General features: G+C 41.7%; 1 protein-coding gene across 5 annotated transcripts in view; it reads right to left on the bottom strand.

Moving 5' to 3' along the window:
- Positions 1–433: 433 nt before the first annotated feature.
- Positions 434–19,974, bottom strand: part of Fbxo42 (F-box protein 42) — a 76,849-nt gene continuing 57,308 nt past the window's right edge. For all 5 annotated transcript variants that reach the window (XM_074081230.1, XM_074081229.1, XM_074081228.1 and 2 more), the window contains 6 exons: positions 10,168–10,321; positions 8,853–8,963; positions 7,282–7,378; positions 6,746–6,802; positions 5,794–5,910; positions 434–5,285 (listed from right to left, as the gene is read on the bottom strand). In XM_074081230.1, coding sequence (XP_073937331.1) covers positions 4,170–5,285; positions 5,794–5,910; positions 6,746–6,802; positions 7,282–7,378; positions 8,853–8,963; positions 10,168–10,321 — 1,652 coding nt within the window. In that variant the 3' untranslated portion in view covers positions 434–4,169. The remainder of the gene's footprint in view (positions 5,286–5,793; positions 5,911–6,745; positions 6,803–7,281; positions 7,379–8,852; positions 8,964–10,167; positions 10,322–19,974) is intronic.

The raw sequence follows: 19,974 nt of genomic DNA, 5'->3' as shown, positions 1-19,974 counted from the left end.
GCTCCAGGCACCTTGCTAGCATACTGCATATATAACTCTGTTAGTCCTCTTCATTTATAGGGTAGAAGCTACTACCTATATGTTTATTGGGGGAAGTAGTAAACAGGGGAGACAGGATTAAGCCTCAAGGGAAGCAGGCTGCTTTAAGATCTGTGCCCTGTGTCCTCATCTTTGCTTAGGTGGCCAGAGAAGGTGCAGATGTTCTGGCTCTTGGGGCTCTGCTCCAAGCTCATTATTCCCTTGGGTTCATCAACGGGTGGCACTGAGGATCTGCTCCTCATGCATGATGAAAACAGCTGAAGTTTGTCCCAGGAAAGGGCTGCTTTTACTCTCCCAACAAACACGACCATCTAAGAGGAGAGGACCATCTCTACAACTATTCTGTGTCTCAGTGATTCTTTTCTTCCCTGTACTAATAAAACAGCTAAGACAATTCGGTCCATTTTGTTTTATTTGTTAAGTTGCTAAAAAGTCATCAGGGGAAACATTAACAAAAAATGAAGTTGACAGAGATCTGAATATCCATGGAATCCATTTTTCATTCCTACACTGTTAGGTGCCAGGGTAAGTTACCTGGCACCCCTAAGTTGTATGGGAAACATCACTCAGCACCAGCTTCATTCACCAGGGCACAGTAGGCGTGCACTGACATGAGCCCTGGTTGGTGGGAAGGGGGCAGAACCAGTAGAGGGAGTACAATAGAGCTGACACCTAGGTTTGCTCTCACTCACAGCAAACATGGTGACAAACAGAACACACCATGGACAGTTCAAGGGGAGGTGCACACAGCACAAGCTTCCTTGTCCTGGCCACGTTCACATCCTCCCCACTGACTTGTGTGCTGGTGAGAGGCCACAGATAATGCAAAGCAGAGCACATCACCATGCCAGGATCACCACAGGACAAGGATAGACAGACAAACCCACCAGATATACTACTTTGAAAGGGAAGGAAAAAAGTGAAGCAGAAGGAACCCAAACAGACAAGGTGAAGGGGAGTGAACTTTCCTTTTGTTCTCGGCTGGCCAGTGGCTTTCTATCCTCCAAAGTCAAGACTTCTTACAATGGTTTTCTTTCTTCCTCCTCGTCTCTTCTTTAGAGTTCCAACATAGTTTCTCGATAGTTCATAGTTTCAGCTCAAACATTAAAAGCAAACCAACCCACAGAGGGCTGGGAGGAGAGTGAGCTCAATACTCTTTAAAACGAAATTTAAGGTTGTTTTGATACCCAATTAGTGGTCCCAAAATGGGAAGGAGATGGGTTGTGGAGCCTACCTACCACCCAAGTGTGGAAGAAGGGTGGATAAAAGAATGAAAATACAGATTGCACTCTGCTGCACGATGTGTGAAATGAGAAACAGGAAGCTCTGTCCAAGAGGGTAGAAGAGACTAAAATTCTTACCTGGCAGTCAACGAGGTGACTGGAGGAGTCAGTACGACCCAGCAGCTCAAAGGCACACTTGAGGAACGGAAGGGTTAAAGCTCAAGTAGAGACAAGATGTATTTAAACACTGATAAGTATTTGCTTTAGGTGCTCGTGAGGGTTTAAAAAAACATTTTGTCTCATGTCTCTCAGTGAACTTTAGGACAAAATTAGTATCACATCAAAAATGGAGTTGTGGTAAAACCTTCTCTGATGGTGCTGGAGGAATGCTCACCTCAGCTGAGACGCCTGTGGTCTCACAAGGGCCTGAGGAGACAATCACCTTGACTATGTCCACTCACCTTCCCACAGTACAGGTCCAAAGTGCCCAGGAGCCACTGAGACCTGCACCACTGTGAGAAGACCAGACCCATTTTAATTTTTCTCAAAGGTCTGTAAACGGAGTCTGGTTCCCAGCGGTGTGGTTAATACTGGGATGCCACAGAGTTTAGAAATGGCTTGCTCTCTACTAAAAGAATCAACGTTTCTGCTGCCTGCCTACATGGGAAAAGTACAAGGAATCAATAGGTAATAGCTGGCTTAGGAAGGCCATAGGACAAAGGGAAAGATGAAAGTGGCGATTCTGAACTTTCAGGCTTCCAAATACTGTGTGTTTAAGTAGAAACCAAGTCTGGAGGTACACTATCCATGCACAAACACAAGGGCCCTGCAAACAAAGCTCAGCAACAGCAATGATGCTGAAATTGTTCATCTCTGGGCTGGCTTCACCTTGTAATCAGGACCCCACAGAATTGAACAGTCTTGGCCAAAGAAGGATTGGTAACAGCCACAGAGCAGGGAGTCTGAAAAGCCAAGCTCATGGCTTTGAGCAGTGGAACACCATGGGGAGTAGGCACCTGGATGTTTCCTCATCTGAGGGAGCATGAGAAGCAGTTTCTGGAGCATGTACCCCTCTCCACAAGCGAGGTCTCTCCTGGGCTTGGCAGCAGGGGGTTTTCTTACCAAGACCATGATGGGAAAGCTAATTTCTAGAGGAAAGATTAGGCATGATGTAATAGAGGACACACACTTATCAGACAGACTTTGAAGTGCTGGCTGAGCCAGGACCCGGGACCAGCTGTGGTGAGCATGTGCCTAAGGGGAGATGTTAAGAAGAGGGGAGCGTGGGGCTGGGAAACATGATAATTTGATATTGAACTCTTAAAGGCAAAACAAAAATAAAAGTCCTCTATCCAATGATGAAAAATCACTAAAAATCTGTATTTAAATGGTGCCATTTGACGTAAACTTATTTTGACATCCCTATGACCAGGCCACAGTTTAGAGACTAGTGCCTTGTAACTTTCTATCTTAACCAAAGAAATGTTCTACTTTATCTGAGAAAAGAAGTGAAAATAAAAACCCAAGCCTTGCTTGGGTGACACATGAACAAAACAAGCACAAAGGATGGAGCTGCTCCCCAGGTCAGCCATGTGTCATGAAGATCAAGTACAGACACTCGACCTAGTCACCTGTCAAGGCGGAAGATCACAAGTCACAAGAGAAAAAAAATTCTGGAAAGAACTGTTATCATGATTCCTATCCAGGATCAATTTCTACATTCTACACTGAGTTTGCCTCATGTAAATTAGAAATAAAAAGCCCACAGGCTTATGAAACAAAGCAAATACACTAGTAAATGTCTGGGGAGGGGGTGGTTTGAAGTTCACAGAGGAAAAAAATGTCTTTTGATGCAGGGATTTTTTTCCCACAATACTGTCATTTAGGATTCCTACTAGGTCCCAAGTAATACCAAGGAAAGGGTTCCAAAAACATTTCTAACAAGCATCTGATTTCTGTAGACACCTGAGTTTTGTAAAAGAAAGTGAGAAAAAGTTTCAGGGCTTAAAAAAATCCATACACAAACAACAACGAAAAACAACCCAACATGGGACAGGTAGGGGGACATGCAGTCTAAAAATGGAAAAGGCAAAAGCAGCCTCTGAGGACCAATTCTAAAAGGAAAAGGAGAACAAATATGCTTTTTGGCAACTTGCAACCAAAGGCGATTGTCAGAAAATTCCACAATCAGATACCAAATGTTTTCTGAGATATGTAGGGAGCACTCAAAAGACCAATGGACAATAGGGAGGCAGATGTCAACTCCACAAACACTATTTCACCATGATCCTGGCATGTGTGGACAAAATCTCTTGGGTGATTTCCTGCAGTCACAGAGGGCAGAAGGAAGCAGGCACAGGCACACCTGCAGAGCTGTGGCAGGTCCTTTGTGGTTTTAAAGAGAAGGGGAAGGACGGTTTTCTTCAAGTTACTTTTACCCTGCAGCACGGGGTCTGATGCTTCCTCCTTTGCATCTTAGCTAAGCCTGTCCGTTTTCTGAAAAGGCCACATAAGATTTATAGGGGGCTCTTCAGTTTCTTTTGGAAAGTTACTGCTGTTAGTCTGTTCCCTAATTTCTTGGTCTAGTTACCAGCAAAGTAGAAAAAGGCAGCACAGTCTCTACTAAAACACAGCAATAATTTTATCTGAACCAGGATGGAAACCTCTCCCTTTTTGTAAACAGAGTTGGCGATATAATATATATATATATATATATTTATATTTATATATAATTTTTTTCTTAATGGAGATTTGATCCCAGCCTTAAGTGAGTTAGGTTGGGAAATCAGAGTTTAGTTTTGGTATATGGGAGGAATGCTGTAGTTTTCCCAATTCTCAGTCCAAATGCTTGCACACTGGAAAATTCTGAATTAAAAGTCAAAGAAAGGGAAAGGGGTTTTGAGCACATTATCTCTTTGCTCTCACAAAGTACAGGGCGTTTGTTTTTGGATAGTACTTCACATTCTGCTTCTTGTCCATGAGTCCTCCGAATATGATCAGCTCACCCCTGCCTTGCACCACTGTATGCAGGCTGGTTTCAGGAGGTCCGACCACAGAACTACTATTAAATACTTTCCATTTGACTCGTCCCTTTTCCTTGGTGTCTTTAATGTCCAGCACATACATCTGCATGGGCTTGCAGTTCATACTCTGATACAGGGGTTTGCCAACATTGAGGGACTGTGGAGGGTGGTGGCCCAGGCGGCGGGCAATAGGAGGTAAGGAATGGCCATCACCTTGAGCTGGCCCTGGGCGAGGGATGGGCACCGTTTCTCCACTGCTCAGGTTCTGGCTCCCAGGGGAGCCTGGAGAAGACCCAAGAGGAGGACTTAGTGCTGCAGAGGCTGGAGGGCCTTTAGATGACATTGCTTTGATGGCTTCCAGACTCCGACGCAGGGCACCGGGGGACACAGCCCCAGTCAGGGCACTGGCCACGTGAGGTGGCGTATGTACACCATTGGTCTGTTCTGGAGGGTGTCTCAGATTCCCCCCGACTGTCCTGCTGTCCAGACCATCCAAATGATTGCTACTGGAAGCAGGTTTCAGGTCCCAATTCAGATCTATTGACCCTAATCTCAGATCCTTCTGATCTGGTAGCGAGCCTCGCCGTGGGGGCAAAGAAAGTCCCATTTTTAGGTCATATCCTTCAGAGGCAGATGGAGTACCTGGAGATATGGCCTGCACAGGACTGTCCAAGGAAGTGCCACCAACAGCTGCTGTTCCTGGAGACAAACTCCCACCATTGAGGATAGGGGAGCCATCTCCTCTGGCTGGGGAGAGGCTCCCTTCCCGGGAACCTGAGGGAGTCTGCCTTTGAGCCCTGGGCCTCAGTGTTCCCCAGCGGCCATTAACACATGGAGCTTCATCCATATTCCTCACTGGAGACTGGGAGCGGTACTCTCGCGTCTCAGGAACCAGAGCTGGAGGAGTGGCACTGATAGGTGATGGGCGAGAGTTCAAACTGGGGCTGAGGGGGGCTCTCCCACTAGGAGCCTGGCTGAAGACCACTACACACTGTCCCACCTGGAAGACAAAGGACCTGTGCTCACAGCCTCTTCTACAATTCTGATCATTCATTCAATTATAAAACATCTGAACAGAATCATCTGGAATGTGCCAGGCATTTTGTAGGCCTGATATACAGAGATGAAAATGAGACAGTCTATTCTCTAGGCTAGACGGGCAGACAGATACGGGAACAACTGCTGCCCGAGTATGACAAGTGCTGCCATTAGTTATGTCTACAGAATAGGGGCAGAGTAAAGGGAGGATTCTGTTTTTGTCTGAGGGACTCTGGAAAACATTTGATAGACAAAAAGCTCCTATAAGGACTTAAGGGTAAATGAAGCCCACATAAGTTTTCCCATCTAGTAGCTCATATACGTCAGAAATGCCACAGTAAGTGGTTAATATCCACTTCTTGTGACACCAAAACATTCTATTTCTGTACAAATTTCCTTTCAAATTTGACAAATTAATTTGGTTTTCCAGTTTAGGACCTCTTTTGCTGGCCTGTGAGTTCCCTACTTACCCGGCAGGCTGGATGACACCACAATTCTGGGGCCCCATGATCTTCATTTTCTACTTTGAGTGGCTGCCAGGCCCAAGGACCTGAGTGCATATGCAGCAACCAAGCATCCTTGAACAGCTGCAAGAAAAGGATGGACAACAGGACTCAGGTGGGGCAGTGCATACAAGAGCTTCAGTTTTGAAGCTGGGCTATGTGGGCTCTTCAGAGAGATCACAGCTCTCAGTTCCTCATTCAGTTGTGGCTGATTCATTCATTCATATGTCACCATTGATTATGTGTGCTGGCACATGGAATTGTACTTATAACCCATGAATCAACTGTAACTGGTTTTGTCCATGGTTGTGTGTGTCTGTGTGTGTGTGTTGGATTGTGAGGAAGATAATAATAATAACCTTAACTTTCTGAATCTTTATTTTTTTGGTGGCACTGGGGTTTGAACTCAGGGCCTTACACTTGCCAGGCAGATACTCTTATTGCTTGAGCTACTGCCCCAGCCCTTTTCATTGTGTTGGATATTATTGAGAGGATCTCACAAATTGTTTGCTGGGGCTGACTCTGAACCTCGATCTTGCTGATCTCTGTCACCTGAGTACTTAGGATTACAGGTGTGAGTCAGTTATCAATCTGCTTTTATCCCACTGCCCCCTGCCCGCCTCTCCTTTGAAAGAATGATAACACCAAACCTTATGGCTTAAAGAGGAAATAGAAATAGGAAAAAGATAGATATGAATATTCAACAGACAAGCGTCTTTGGTTAAAAGCATTGTCCACCCCCCAAAAAGTGAAGAAAAAGCCAGATAATACCACGGCTATATACCCAAGGTAGAAAAGACATTCTCTAAATAAAAAATGCCATGGAACAGTGCTGTCTACGCTTACTAAGTACGACAAGGAAAGCAAGTTTTGAGCACTCAGGAGCACATGCATGAGAATGTCACACAGCAATACTCACAGCATTGGGACCGCCACACCCTCCAAGAATCAAGATAGTTGTATCATCTATGACAATCTAGGGAGGGAAAAAAAATTTAAAATAAACCTACAAAGATATAGACATCTGACTCCTATGCTTCAGTGATAATATAAAAATAGAATACCCAGCTCCCAGAGTGTTCTAGTTACCATAAAGTCTTCATTCTCCCCAAACCATGTCAATTCTAATCCTTTTGAACAAATTACTAATGATTCGCTTAAATATACATTCTTATTTAATAAACTATTAACATGAGAATATCAACTTCATAAAATACAGGATTCTCTTAAGAAATGAAATTTCTAAGTAAATGCTTTGAAGAGAGGCATACTACTAAAGCCACTATAAATAATATGACCCATTAGAAGATATAAAATAAATAGCAGCAAAAAAGAATGATAAATTATCTTTGGCTTAGTGCACACTAGCATCTTACCTGACTCCCTCCTCCCTCTCCCGTCCTAACTGAAAGATGCTACAGTGTTTGCTGAATAGTTATTTTAATTCCTGAGCACCTGAGATTGGCCACCTCGGGGATGAGGACTGGGACCGGAGATGTTCGGTTTGGACCATGCCCACTGTTCAAGGTCAAGGACCCAGACATCGTTGCTCCTGTGAGATAAGGACAGAAGAATGAGGAAATAGGGAACTCCCAGGGACCACAATAGTGGCTGGGGAGTTCTATATGCTTATGCCTGCCTGGGAAACTACACCACTTTCACATACACACAGACTAGAAGAGGCTTCAGAAATGGACTCCTCAGAGTTCAGATGCTTCAAAGCCAGAAAAACTATGCTAAATCCCAGCTCTGCAGCCTAAATAAGAAGCTAATTTTCTCCAACTTTGGGTTCCTTATCTATCAAATAGATATATTTGAAAAGATACTCTAAAGAACTGACATAAAGTCACATTTATAAATATGCCCAGAAAAGCTCCATGCTCATACCTAGCGCTGAAGCTATATTTCTATACCACTGTTTTCCCTAAAACTCCTCTTAAGACCTTCAAATCTTTGTTCTTTCCATGACCATGAGCCCTCGCCTGAGTTGTGTTTGTAGCCATACACTAGTATCCAAAGTACCAGTTATAAGCCGGAAGGAGCTATGGATTAAGCAACCATCTTTCAAAAGCAAAAACCACAAAGAAGAGAAAAAATGACTCAAAAGGAAGCTCTGTCATTGTCTAGGAGTTAAAAGCTTTATTGATTCAAACTCCAAAAATTTCACAATGGCTAAGGAAAGCTGCAGTTTTATCAAGGACCAACTGGCATCTCCAAATCTCCAACTCTCAATATGGCATTACGAGGACAGACTCCTGGATAGCAGTCTCTATTTTATGAACACCTCTTTTGAAGTCCTCTGTTCACATACCTCATACAGGAATAAGAGCTCCCAAACTTAAACCCTAAACCCTCTCATCTGGAGGGAAGTTCCTCTCATCTCTCTCCCTAACTGTTCTAAAATGTGAAGGTCGTGGCTACTTTGCCAGAGAGGACAGGCTTGGGTCTGCAATGACTTTACTGCCAACAGCTCACTGACTCATTCCAGAGCATGGGAGAAATGAGCACTTCTGTGGCTGCTGCTGACCAGACAGACAGCCAATGATGCAAATGAACTGCTCTGGCTCTTGACTCTGGACTGAGCTGGTCAGTTATGACTAGAGGCAGTTTTCTTGCTTCTAATCCACTCTCCCAATACATCAATTGCTAACTGTCCTGTCACTCTACCTACCTCTCTTCTTTTCCCAAAGGGCCCGAGCTGGGTAATAAAGCACCCTGCCTCTTGAAAGGTGGCTTTCTGTATAGTTATTTACTATACCTTATTTAGGTACAGACTCCACCTGAACTTGATCCTATCACACTTCAACAGAAAGAGATTCTACATAACCTTGATTTTAAGAAGCAAGTTTTTCAACTTACTGGTCTGTGACTAGAGGACCAAAAAACTGAGTATGAGGTGAAATAACTAATTGGATTAACTAGAACCAGGCTCAAAAATACCGGCCCTGACTAGTTCACTTTTTTGACCTATTATGCCCACTAGTAACTACCTTCAGGTTAAAATGAAGCAAATCAAATATACTTACATTTGCCGGGATCCTAAAGAGCCACCAAAGACAATCATTTTATCATCTATCACACAGGAAGAGTGGCCAGCCATAGGAGGTGGCCCATGGGTCGTTACAATGCAATTCCACCTAATGTAAACAGACAGGAGGAAGCCAAAAAGTCAGCATCATCTGCTTCTGATTTCACAGGCTTAAGGCAAAAAAAAAAAAAAAAAATGGTTCAGTAGGTATCCATTTAGAATGACAACCCCAACACCTTTCTCAGCAGAGATATTAATGGAACAAGAAAGGGAGGACAGCACAAGATATTTATGCCCTTCCTACAGATCCTTAAAGTTACAGTCACTTTCAAGTTCTCGTTATGAGTGGTCTGGAGATCATGGCAAGGGACAAGATCATGACTTGGTGGCCTCTTTAGCCTGACTTGCTGAAGAGCATCACCTGTCACTTCTTTCTATGGTCTTAATCAGTACCAGCTGCCAAGAGGCATGTACTAAGTATCCAATTACAAGGAGCAGGGGTTGTTGGCATTTGGAAAAACATGTTTAAAAAACAACTGAGAGTTGTTATGGGGACATGGCAGAGCATAAAGAATCATTTGGAACTATACTTTCTGGGAAATCAGCTGCCAAAGCTGAAGAGCTCCCTCTTTTTTAATTGGCTCTCTTCTACTTTTTCTCTTTGGAAAAGGGGTTCTTAAACTTAGGGTCCTGTAAGCCCTCTATAGCCAAAATCTGGGTAAACGTCCCCCAACCGGAAAAGAATCCATAGCTCTTCATCAAATTCTCCAAGAGATCAGGTGCCAGTGGCTCACACCTGTAACCCTACCTACTAGGGAGGCAGAGATCAGGAGGATCAGTTAGAAGCCAGCCTAGGAAACTAGTTCAGGAGACCCTACCTTGAAAATACCCAACACAAAAAAGAGCTGACAGAGTAGATCAAGGGGTAGAGTGCCTGGCTAGGAAGTGTGAGGCCCTGAGTTCAAACCCAAAAAAAAAAAAAAAAAAAAAAATTTCTCCAAGGGATTCTTGACCAAAAAAGATAAAAGAAAATCCTTTGATTTAAAACCTTTTATTATGGAGGTGAACCGAAACCAAGGAGCATATACAGAACTGTCAAAATGAATTACCCCTGTATAACTAATATGTTTATAAAAATGTTAAAGGAAAAAAACCCCTTTTATTAAGTCAGGAATGGTGATCCACACCTATAGTCCCAGAATTTTGGAGGCTGAGGCAGAAAGATAATGAATGAGTTTGAGGCCAGCTTTGTCTTAAAAAAAAAAAAAAAAGCAAAAAACTTCTTCCATATTTAAAAGATCTTTATGACCTACCAGTTTTTAGATGGTGAATAAGTGTGTATTTCATCAAAGAATCTCTCTGGTTGGTGTAAGGGATAAGGGCTTGGCCGCGTCCAGCCTCCAAAGAGCACTAGCAAATCCTTGTACACAACCAGAGTTGCTCCAGCTTTGGGGGAAGGATAGGATCCTAGGAGAAGTCAATAACACTATGGTTAGGGTTCAGAATCTCACAACAATCCAATGTTAGGCTATCTATCTATTTACCTTTCACTGGAAGAATGACAAAATGGGAGCCAACACTATAAAGCAAAGGGGAAAGACAAAACTATGTTTTCAGGTCTGAGAGAAAAATCATCACTGATTTACACAGCTTTATAATTAACACGGAGAAACCTGGGTTAGAAGAAAGTTACTTAGCTTCTCTCAGGTTTAATTTGCTCACCTGAAATTACACCTCATAAGGCTGTTTGAGTTATTAAATACAGAAAGTCACCAACTTACCTTGGTTTGATTCTAAAATTTTTTAACTTTATAATGTCGCTAAAGTGACCTGCATTCAACAGAGATTACACTTCAAGTTTTGATCTTTACTTAGCTAGTGATATGTTGGACAATACATTCTTAACAACATTGGGAGGCAGCATGACCATGAGGGCAAACAACCAATACCCTGTAGCATGCTGTGTGGCTATGCTATAATGTTTGGCAGGTTAGGTATATTAAATGTATTTTTGACTTATGGCATTATCAACTTACAATGTGTTTATTATGACATAGCACCATCGTAAGTCAGGAAGCATCTGTGATACAGTCAAAACACCTAGAACACCTGGCACACAGTAGGTGCTCAATAAAGGTTGACTCTCCTTTCAGCCTTTTAACAAGCTTACTAAAGGTCACAAAGGAAAGAATTTAAGAGGATTCAGAGAAGTCAGGTGCCAGTGGTTCATACCTATAACCTAGCTACTCAGGAGGCAGAAATCAGGAGGATTGAGGTTTGAAGCCAGCCAAAGCAAATAGTTCTTGAGACCCTATCTTGAAAAAAACCTGCACAAAAACTACTAATTGCTTCAGATGTCTCCCAAGGATCCTACAAAATCAGAAGAAAATTTCACATGTGAAAGGCAGTGGTAGGATTTCAAGATATTCTCGATTACTTTTGCAAGCAGTGAAGCGATTCTATGTTCTGGCCTGATGTCAGTGCTACGTTCCCACAACTGCAGTTTCAACTCACAAAGAGCCCCAGGACTAAAAGCAGCTTAACTGCTCCACAAGATAAAACAGCACCTGTTTTAATTGGGGTGCATGGACTTCGCATGAGTAAAAAATATGTTTTACACTGCCACACTATGATCACCGTTTATTAATGTCATTAGTTTATGGTTAGGTGTTATGACATCACGTCATTTAACCACCATGATCTGAAAACGTAGGTATCACCACCTATTTAATGCTATTACCATTAACAGATGACTAATGAGATCAGTAGCTAACGTATGATGCTCACTGAGAGCCAGATACTGTTCAACATGCCTCCGAAAAAAAGAAAATCCCATGCTCTGAGTCATTAAGAAATCTAAGTTAAAGGGTCACTTAATGCAAGAAGAGTTAATCCCTTGCCCTTAAAGGTTTAGGTTTAGTGAATCTCCATAGGGAAGACCCCGTCAAGGTTTCCAGGAGGAGATCTCTGGGCCAGGGTGCCGTTGACCTACATAGCTGAATGAGTGCAAGTGGCTATGGCAATAACAGCCATGTTTACAATTCCATCGGCTTCTCAGTATCACTTACAGTCAACAACTAGGATTGTTACTTAAGTCTCAGATTATCTAGGCAGCATATTTCAGACCTTTGGGACAAATTACTTATTATTACTTAATTTGTAATTCAAAGTAACAAAAGTATTTAAGATTTTTAAAAATTTAATTAAAATTTTTTTTTGGCAGTACTGGGGCTTGAACTCAGGGCCTCATGCTTGGGAGGCAGGTGCTCTGCCACTTGAGCCATTTCACTAGCCCCTAAAGATAGTGTAAAATAACATAATCAGGGCTGGAGGTATAGTTAATTAGTAGAGTGCGTGCCTAGCAAATGCAAGGCCCTAAATTCAAAACCCAGTACTGCCAGAAATAAAAATTAAAAAAAAAAAAATAAAATAATCAAACATTTAAAAGAAAAGTTAGGAGCTTTGTCAACTCCCTGGAAAAACAGGTATTTTCACCACTGTGAAAGTAGTTTTTTAAAAAAATTAGAGGCCCAGGTGTGGTGATGCATGCCTGTAATCCTAGCTACTAAGAAGGTAGAGGGAGGAGGATCTTGATTCAAGATTGATCTGGGCAAAAGTATAAAACCCTATCAAAAAACTGAAGTAAAAAGAGCTGGGGTGTTGCTCAAGTGGTAAGAGCATTTGCCTTAGCACATTGGAGGCCCAGAGTTCAATCCTTAGTGCTTGTAAGAAAAAAAATATATGCATATGTACAAGACAAAAGTACATACATATGTAAAAGACAAATGTGTTCAGATCTATTTAACTCATTAATAATGGAACAAGCAAGAAGTAAAAGCTGGTTCAAAAGAGAATTTGAGGCACAGAAACATGCTAAAATAAGTCTGTTAAAGAAAAAAAACAGTTAATATCTATGGAACAATAAAACTCTGATCTTTTCTATTTGATAGAAATCATCTAGCTTTTAAATGTTTTAATTTTTTTTCTTGGTACTGGGGTTTGAACTCAGGGCTTCACACTTGCTAGGCAGGTGCTCTACCACTTGAGCCCCAGCCCCAGCCTGTATTTATCTTTTATAAGAAAAAAAAACTACAATCAATACAGGCAGACCCAATTAGTTATAAATAGTAAGTTTAAGAAAGGCAAATTCTCTACAGAAGTTCTCAGCTTTAGCTGAAAGATGTGTTAAAACACAGACTGCAGGGCCCACTCTTGAGCTTCCTACTTAGCAGGTCTGGGACGGTGCCTATAAGCTGCATTTCTACCAACTTCCCAGGTAATGCTGATGGTCTGGGGACTACACTTTGAGAACCATGATCTAGAGAGTTTAATAAGTCTTAGGTAAGCCTGCTAAGACAATGCTCCAATATGACATTAAAAGGGCATGCAAACATACTTTTGCCTTCCAAATTTGGATGATTTTTCTTAACGATGGATCTATTTAAATCTGTACATAGATACTACTTCATTCAATAGCATAGTAGCAAAAAGGTCCAAAATGGATTTCAATGGACAAAAGGTTTTTTCTTCTTCTTTTTTTTCGGTGAGGCTGAAGTTTGAACTCAAGGCTTTGAACATGCAAAGCAGGCGCCCTACTACTTGAGCCATACCTCCAGTCCATTTTGCTCTGGTATTTTGGAGATAGGGTCTCTTGAACTATTTGCCCAATTGGCCTCAAACTTTGATCTTCCTCATCTCAGCCTCCCAAGTAGCTAGGATTACGGACATGAGCCACCAGTGCCCAGCTTGATAAAAGCTCTGATTAAAGAGGTGCCTAAAGGAACTACTTTAATATTTTCAACATATAAATCTTTCCTGACCATTATCATCTACAGGTCATTGAACCTATAGTGCAAAGTAAGTAAAAGGAAAAACAGATCCAAGTATTAGCTTTCAGGCACATCACTTTAAGACTTAGCAACATATGTGACTTGTTAATAGTTCTTCATGAATCTGAAAATAGGTCTAGGACTAGAAATTAGAGATTAGAAGAAAAATTTTGAAAACAATAAAGCCATGAGCATGAAAATTTTAACCTTGAGACTCAGTAGTGTGCCAGTGAATCCAGAAAAAAAGAACTGGGCAAAATCTCTATTTAGCTCCTATATTTCAAGATGTTTTGTTGTGTGATTTGCTTTTTAAAGGGGGCATAGTCTAAACTGCCTTTAAACTGTCAGTGAAAGTTTCCCTGGACACTTTCAAATTATCTTATTCAATAGTAATGACGTTAAAAGGGATAGTAAAGAATTAACAATGGTACTGATGCAGCTTAGTGGCAGAGTGCTTGCCTAGCATGCATCCCATCTCATGCTAACAACCCTGCACACAAACTCATCTCCTCTGACTAGGTCTAATGAATGACATTTGCTTGCAGCTTTATAAGCAGTATGCATATGATCACATGCACACACCCTTCTCTCCAGGACAAAACTGGCCTTCGATAAAGACAGACCAGGTTAACCAACAAGACTACCTCACATTTTTGTGTGCCTCTGGCTTGGGAGAATTGTCAGCATGGTAGTGTGTTAAGTGCCAATCTGAGAGGGAGCCCAGAGGAAGAATAGTTTGGAAAGGCATTTCCCAGAATACCACACTACCATATACTCAGTAGACCTAGAGGGCACAGAGGACAAACTGGTACTTGTAACTTAAGAGACATCAATTTCCTTAAAGAAAAACTGGAGTTATAATTTACCTTCTTAAAGTATTTACATCTGTAAACTGCTTTGATTTTACAGGTAATACTTGTAACAGGAACAAAAGTAAAGTTTGATGGTTTTATGATTTGAAGAGAGGCGAGACAAAAGAAAACTCTAAAACTCATTAGTATAAAGTCTGTCTTTACTATAAGCATCTTGATGACTACTCAGAGTAATCTCCAATGTATACAGCCCAAGGACCTTATATTCTATTGGGAACATTCACTCATTTCTCTTCAGATAACAAAAAAATTTCCAACATGACATCAATGTATTTACTAACAGGAAAAACCTTTACATTTGTATGGATGCCCATAGAAGATAAAAAGACACAATGCTTTAAAATAAGAAAGTAGTCTTAGAACCTTTAGTTTCTAAGACTTGGGTCTACCTAAGAGTGTTTCTTGAACTCAGTTTGAAATAGGAATTTAAGAGAGCCCCCAAGGACATGGTACTGGATGTCTTCTGGGTAGGCCTGGCCTTCTCCAGGACACTGCCAGCACAGCTCGACCCATGATGGGTAATGGCTCTCCTGGAGCAGAGAGCATTCATTCGGTCACCTACCTTAACACTAGTGCACTGTGCAGAAATGATGCATTGAGTCTCTCAATAATACATAATCCTAGAGGACAGAACTTTCAAACTTAGGAAAATATTTGCTGAACTGAACCCCATTGCAGAAGCCCAGTGGGTACAGATGCCTTGTGCACTGGCTCTAGCTAATCAGGGCAGATCCTGCAGGTACAGGCAGACATTTCAGTATGATAAATCCAAATATTTTTTGGAGGGTTCCCTAGCCCCACTTCTATTCCTCAGCTGGAACAGAACCCTACAAGTTACTGATTGATATCAAAACTCACCATGTTAGAGAAAGCTTGTCAGGATCTCTGGCTTCAGGGATACATTTTTATTACTATACCTATATTCACATGGATACATTTTTATTATTATACCTATACTCACACCTTCAAAAGCATTCGTCATTTATGGAATATTCATACAACAGGGCCTATTGTATTGACCATGAGAAACTTTCAGATCCTGTATAACTATATATGCCACAGGCACAAACAAAAAGAAATTCTCTATTGGCACTGTTGAATGCCAATAAACAAACCCACATGAAAGACCACTTGATGAAAAGGACAGCACTTATCAGCTAAAAGTTAACAACGTGAAAACCAGTAATAGCTCCTTGTAACCATTTCAAGTAGTCTTTTGATTCAGTTTCTAGGGAGGAGAGGAGGTCCAGAGTCTTTAGTTTAATCTGATAACTTGCTCATTGCAGTTCTAATGGGGAAAGGGGACCTTTCAAGTGGCTCCATTTAGCACTGAAAACAGTGTTGCTAGTCATAAAGTTTCTGGTCTGATGTTGAACAGAAAAATCAGCCAGGGGACAGAGCCAAACTGAAATATGGTAAAATCTTATTTATTCTCTCCCCTGGAGGATCAAAGGTTACCCAGATCTGTGCAATGCAAAATTTCCCACTCTGCTTTCCAGAAGGAGAGAATGTATACCTACCTTAGAAAAAATATTCTTGAAAAAAAAAAATCTCAGGATTTGAACTTTTATAACAGGAAAGATTTCTTCCTGTCCTAGGGGACCCCACTGGCCCTGTTCTCTTTCATAAGTCCCAAGACCACCACAGATCCAGGTTGTTCCAGGACTGCATAGGGCTAGAGGAAACAAGAAAAAAATCACCACTTCATAGAGAAGGTTAACCAGGTATGAGACCATGGATCAGGGAGGAGTGAATACAACACAGAACTTAAGTAAGTGACATCCTTTTATGTCCCTTTGCATGTCTGTACCTTGGGTGTTTCCTTCAAAGAAACAGGAAAACATAGATGGATATCCAAATACAGCTTAGTCATTTTACCCAAAGCAGATTAATTTAGCCAGGTGCCAGTGTTTCATGTCTGTAATCCTAGCTACTGGGAGCTGAGATTGGGAGGGAGAATATAGGTTCAAGGCCAGCCTAGACAAATAGTTCAGAAGACCTCCACCTCCAAAATAACCACAGAAAAATGGACTGGAGGTGTGGCTCAAACAATGAAGTGCCTGCTTTGCCAGTGTCTGCTTTGCAAGAACAAAGCCCTAAATTCAGCTGGGTGTCGGTGTCTCACGCCTATAATCCTAACTACCTACTCGGAGGCAGAGAGCAGGAAGATCTCCATTTGAGGACAGCCCAGGCAAGTAGTTTGGGAGACCCTACCTCAAAAAAAAAAAAAAAACAACACAAAAAAGGGCTGATGAAAAAAAAAAAAAGGGCTGATGGGGTGGCTCAAGTGGTAGAACACATGTCTAGCAAGCAAGCTAGGGAGACCTTGAGTTTAAACCCAGTATTGCAAAAAAAAAAAAAAAAATCATCTTAATAAGAGCAAATAATCTACTTTAAAAATAAATTGTATGGCTGGTGGAGTGGCTCAAGTGATAGAGCCTGCCCAGCAAGTGTAAAGCAGAGTTCAAGCCCAGTATTGCCAAAAAAAAAAGAAAGAAAGAATAATAAATTGTAATAAACTAACTGTGGTGGTGTACCTATAGTCCTGGTTACTTGAGAGGCTGAGGCAGAAGGATTACTTGCTGGAGTTCAGGGCCAGCCTAGGTGACCCAGTAAGACCCTGTCCCAAAATAACCAAACAAATAGCAACCAACTGTGAACAGAAGCCTAACCCACTAGTTTGCTACCCTTTCTCATGGGTCATATTACCTTTAAGAATCCACTGACATGAGCTGGGGATATAGCTCAGAGGTGGAGTGCTTGCCTAGCATGTGCAAAGCACCCTGGGTTTGACCCCAACATCACAAAACCAAATCTATCCATCCATCTAATCTTGTCTCTCTAGACATTTTATAACTTTATTTATTTACTGTTTGTCTTTTCCCCATAGACTTTTTTTTTTTTTTTTTTTTTTTTGCTTTTTTGAGACAAGGTCTCACTGTAGTCCAGAGTGGTCCTCCTGCCTTTGCGTCCCAAATGTGATTATAGGTGTTACCAACACATCTGATAACATAGATCCTGTTTTTTGTTCACACTCTTATCTGCAATATCTTGAACAGCACTTGGGGATACAGTAAACAATAAATAAAGGAATGAAGATGAATAAACAAAAGAATGGATGTAGTCACTTTTCCAACTTTGGGAACATGAAGTTCTTCTGGCAGGAAAATCTCATCAACACTAATTTCCAGAGAAACAGGTTACCAAAACACACATCCAGGCCACTGTGAAACTAAACTGCCCAAAGTTCCAATGGTGGGCTGTGTTTCTCCTCATGCCCACCCTCCTGACCACCTGTGTCTGCTGGCCTATGGCTGTGGGATGCAACACCTTAGTGCTGTATTAGGAAAAGGCTGCACATACTGATTCGCCTGGGGTCCTACAGCTCCTACTGAATTAGGGAAGGAGGTTACCAAATTCATCAGTTTCTGATGTTCATTACCCCTAAAACTGTTAAATTGAAAGAAATGTCAGTTTTTTCTACTAGACCAAATGAAAACATAAAAACAAATGTATAGGAAAGATTTCAGATACTTGTATAGCAGCTGAAACACTGGACTTACGGGCTTATTTTAGAGTATCAAGCAGACAACTTTTTATAAGGAAAAGAAAAGTAAATACTAAAATTCTTTTTTTTGTATGGTACTGAGGTTTGAACTCAGGTCAGGGCTTATTCTACCGCTTGAGCCATACCTCTAGCTCAGTATAAATTCTTAATGCCGTATTACAACAAAGGGTATGCACATATAAGTATATGGGGAACCTACAGTTGGGGATTCTCTCGAGAGATAACACATTCACACATCTATTTTTAATAGATTCTGATTAGTAACACTAATAAACTATAATTCCATAAAAAGTAAAAGGAGACATATAGACCCTGGTTAGCGAAAAAAAATTGGAGACGCCCTGCTCTAATTAGACTGAACTTTCAGTGTACTTCCTGAACACATTTTCTCTCATTTTTCTATTTTTGAACCCATCAAGGAGGAAAACATATAGAATGCCAGGCACTAGTGGCTCACACCTATCACCGCAGCTATTTGGGAGGCACAGATCAGGAGGATCGGTGTTCAAAGCCAGCCCAGGCAAATAGTTCTCAAGATACTAACTTGAAAAATACCCAACACAAAAAAAGAAAGCAGGGCTGAGAGTGGCTCAAGTGGTAAAGCACCTGCTTAGCTAAGTGTGACGCCCTGATCCAAACCCCAATACTGCCAAAAAAACCAACACAAAAAACAGAAATTGTTTTCTATTGATCAGAGGCTCCAATGCCTATCAGCAGGAGGAAGGAAGGCAGTAGTTGGTTGAAGCTCAGATCCACCACGCCCAGACACTCTGCTGCCACTCTTCAGATTCTTTCTGCTGTGGCAGGCCTCAGATATAAGCACAGGAAGACTGGAAACAAAGTGGGGTAGGGGTCCAAGACTTTTCTTTAGCCCCTGAATTATAACAATAGTTTGCCATAAGTCCATCACTCCCAATGTCACTCTTAGATGAAATTGGCAGCGATAAGTAGAAATAACCATTTGATGAGGTCTAATAACCAGATGGCAATGTGGGTAGCATCTATCCAGAAAGTAATTCCCAAGAGAAGAATGGAAGAGAATTCATGAATAAGACCATGTTCCTTCCCTCCATTATATCCTGCATGTAGTTATCAAAGCCTTTAAGATAAAGCCCAACCTTTACTTAGGATGACAAACATAGCACTTCATTCTTGCAGTGCCTGCTATGTGTGAGGTACTAGGCTTGGCAATGACACACACACACACACACACACACACACACACACAGAGCCTTGGAAGCCTATAGTTTGCTGTGGGGAGAAAGGCAGTATGCCAGATGGTGGTAAATGCTGAGGGGGAAATGAAGAAGGAAAGGGAGTTGGAGGAGTCAGGAAAGGCCTCACAGAGGATGACATATGGATGAAGTCCTGTAAAGCAGGTGAAGGAGAAAACCATTAAGGATACTCAGGAAAAGAATGTTTCAGGCATAACAAAGAGCAAGTACAGGAGGTGTGGCTCAAGCTACAGATCATGTGAGCTCTGAGTCCAAACCCCAATCCCACCAAAACAAACATACAAAGAATAAGTGCAGAACCTCAACAGCAAAGCTAAATCCCAGTGAGAGGCAAGGATGCAGCAGGGGAGGTGGTTAGGGAGGGTGGGAGAGAGAAGAAAACAGGCCTTGTTGGCCATATTTCCTTCCATCCCTAACTTCCTTCCTATTCCCACTCTCACTACTCTCTCCTCAGAACACAGGTCTGTGGGGAACACAAACCTATTTATAAATTCATGAACATACGTAACTCTCTTACTCCAATTCCTCTGAAATGACATCTCCCTTCAGCCAAGGCACTCCTACTTATCCTTCCAGACTCAGTTCTGGGGAAGGGTGTATGCCTGTACTCCCAGCA

Source organism: Castor canadensis, chromosome 7, assembly GCF_047511655.1.
Source record: "Castor canadensis chromosome 7, mCasCan1.hap1v2, whole genome shotgun sequence".
Taxonomy (NCBI): Eukaryota; Metazoa; Chordata; class Mammalia; order Rodentia; family Castoridae; genus Castor; species Castor canadensis.
Note: the sequence above shows the minus strand (reverse complement) of the source record. Positions and strands in the feature narration are given on the sequence as shown.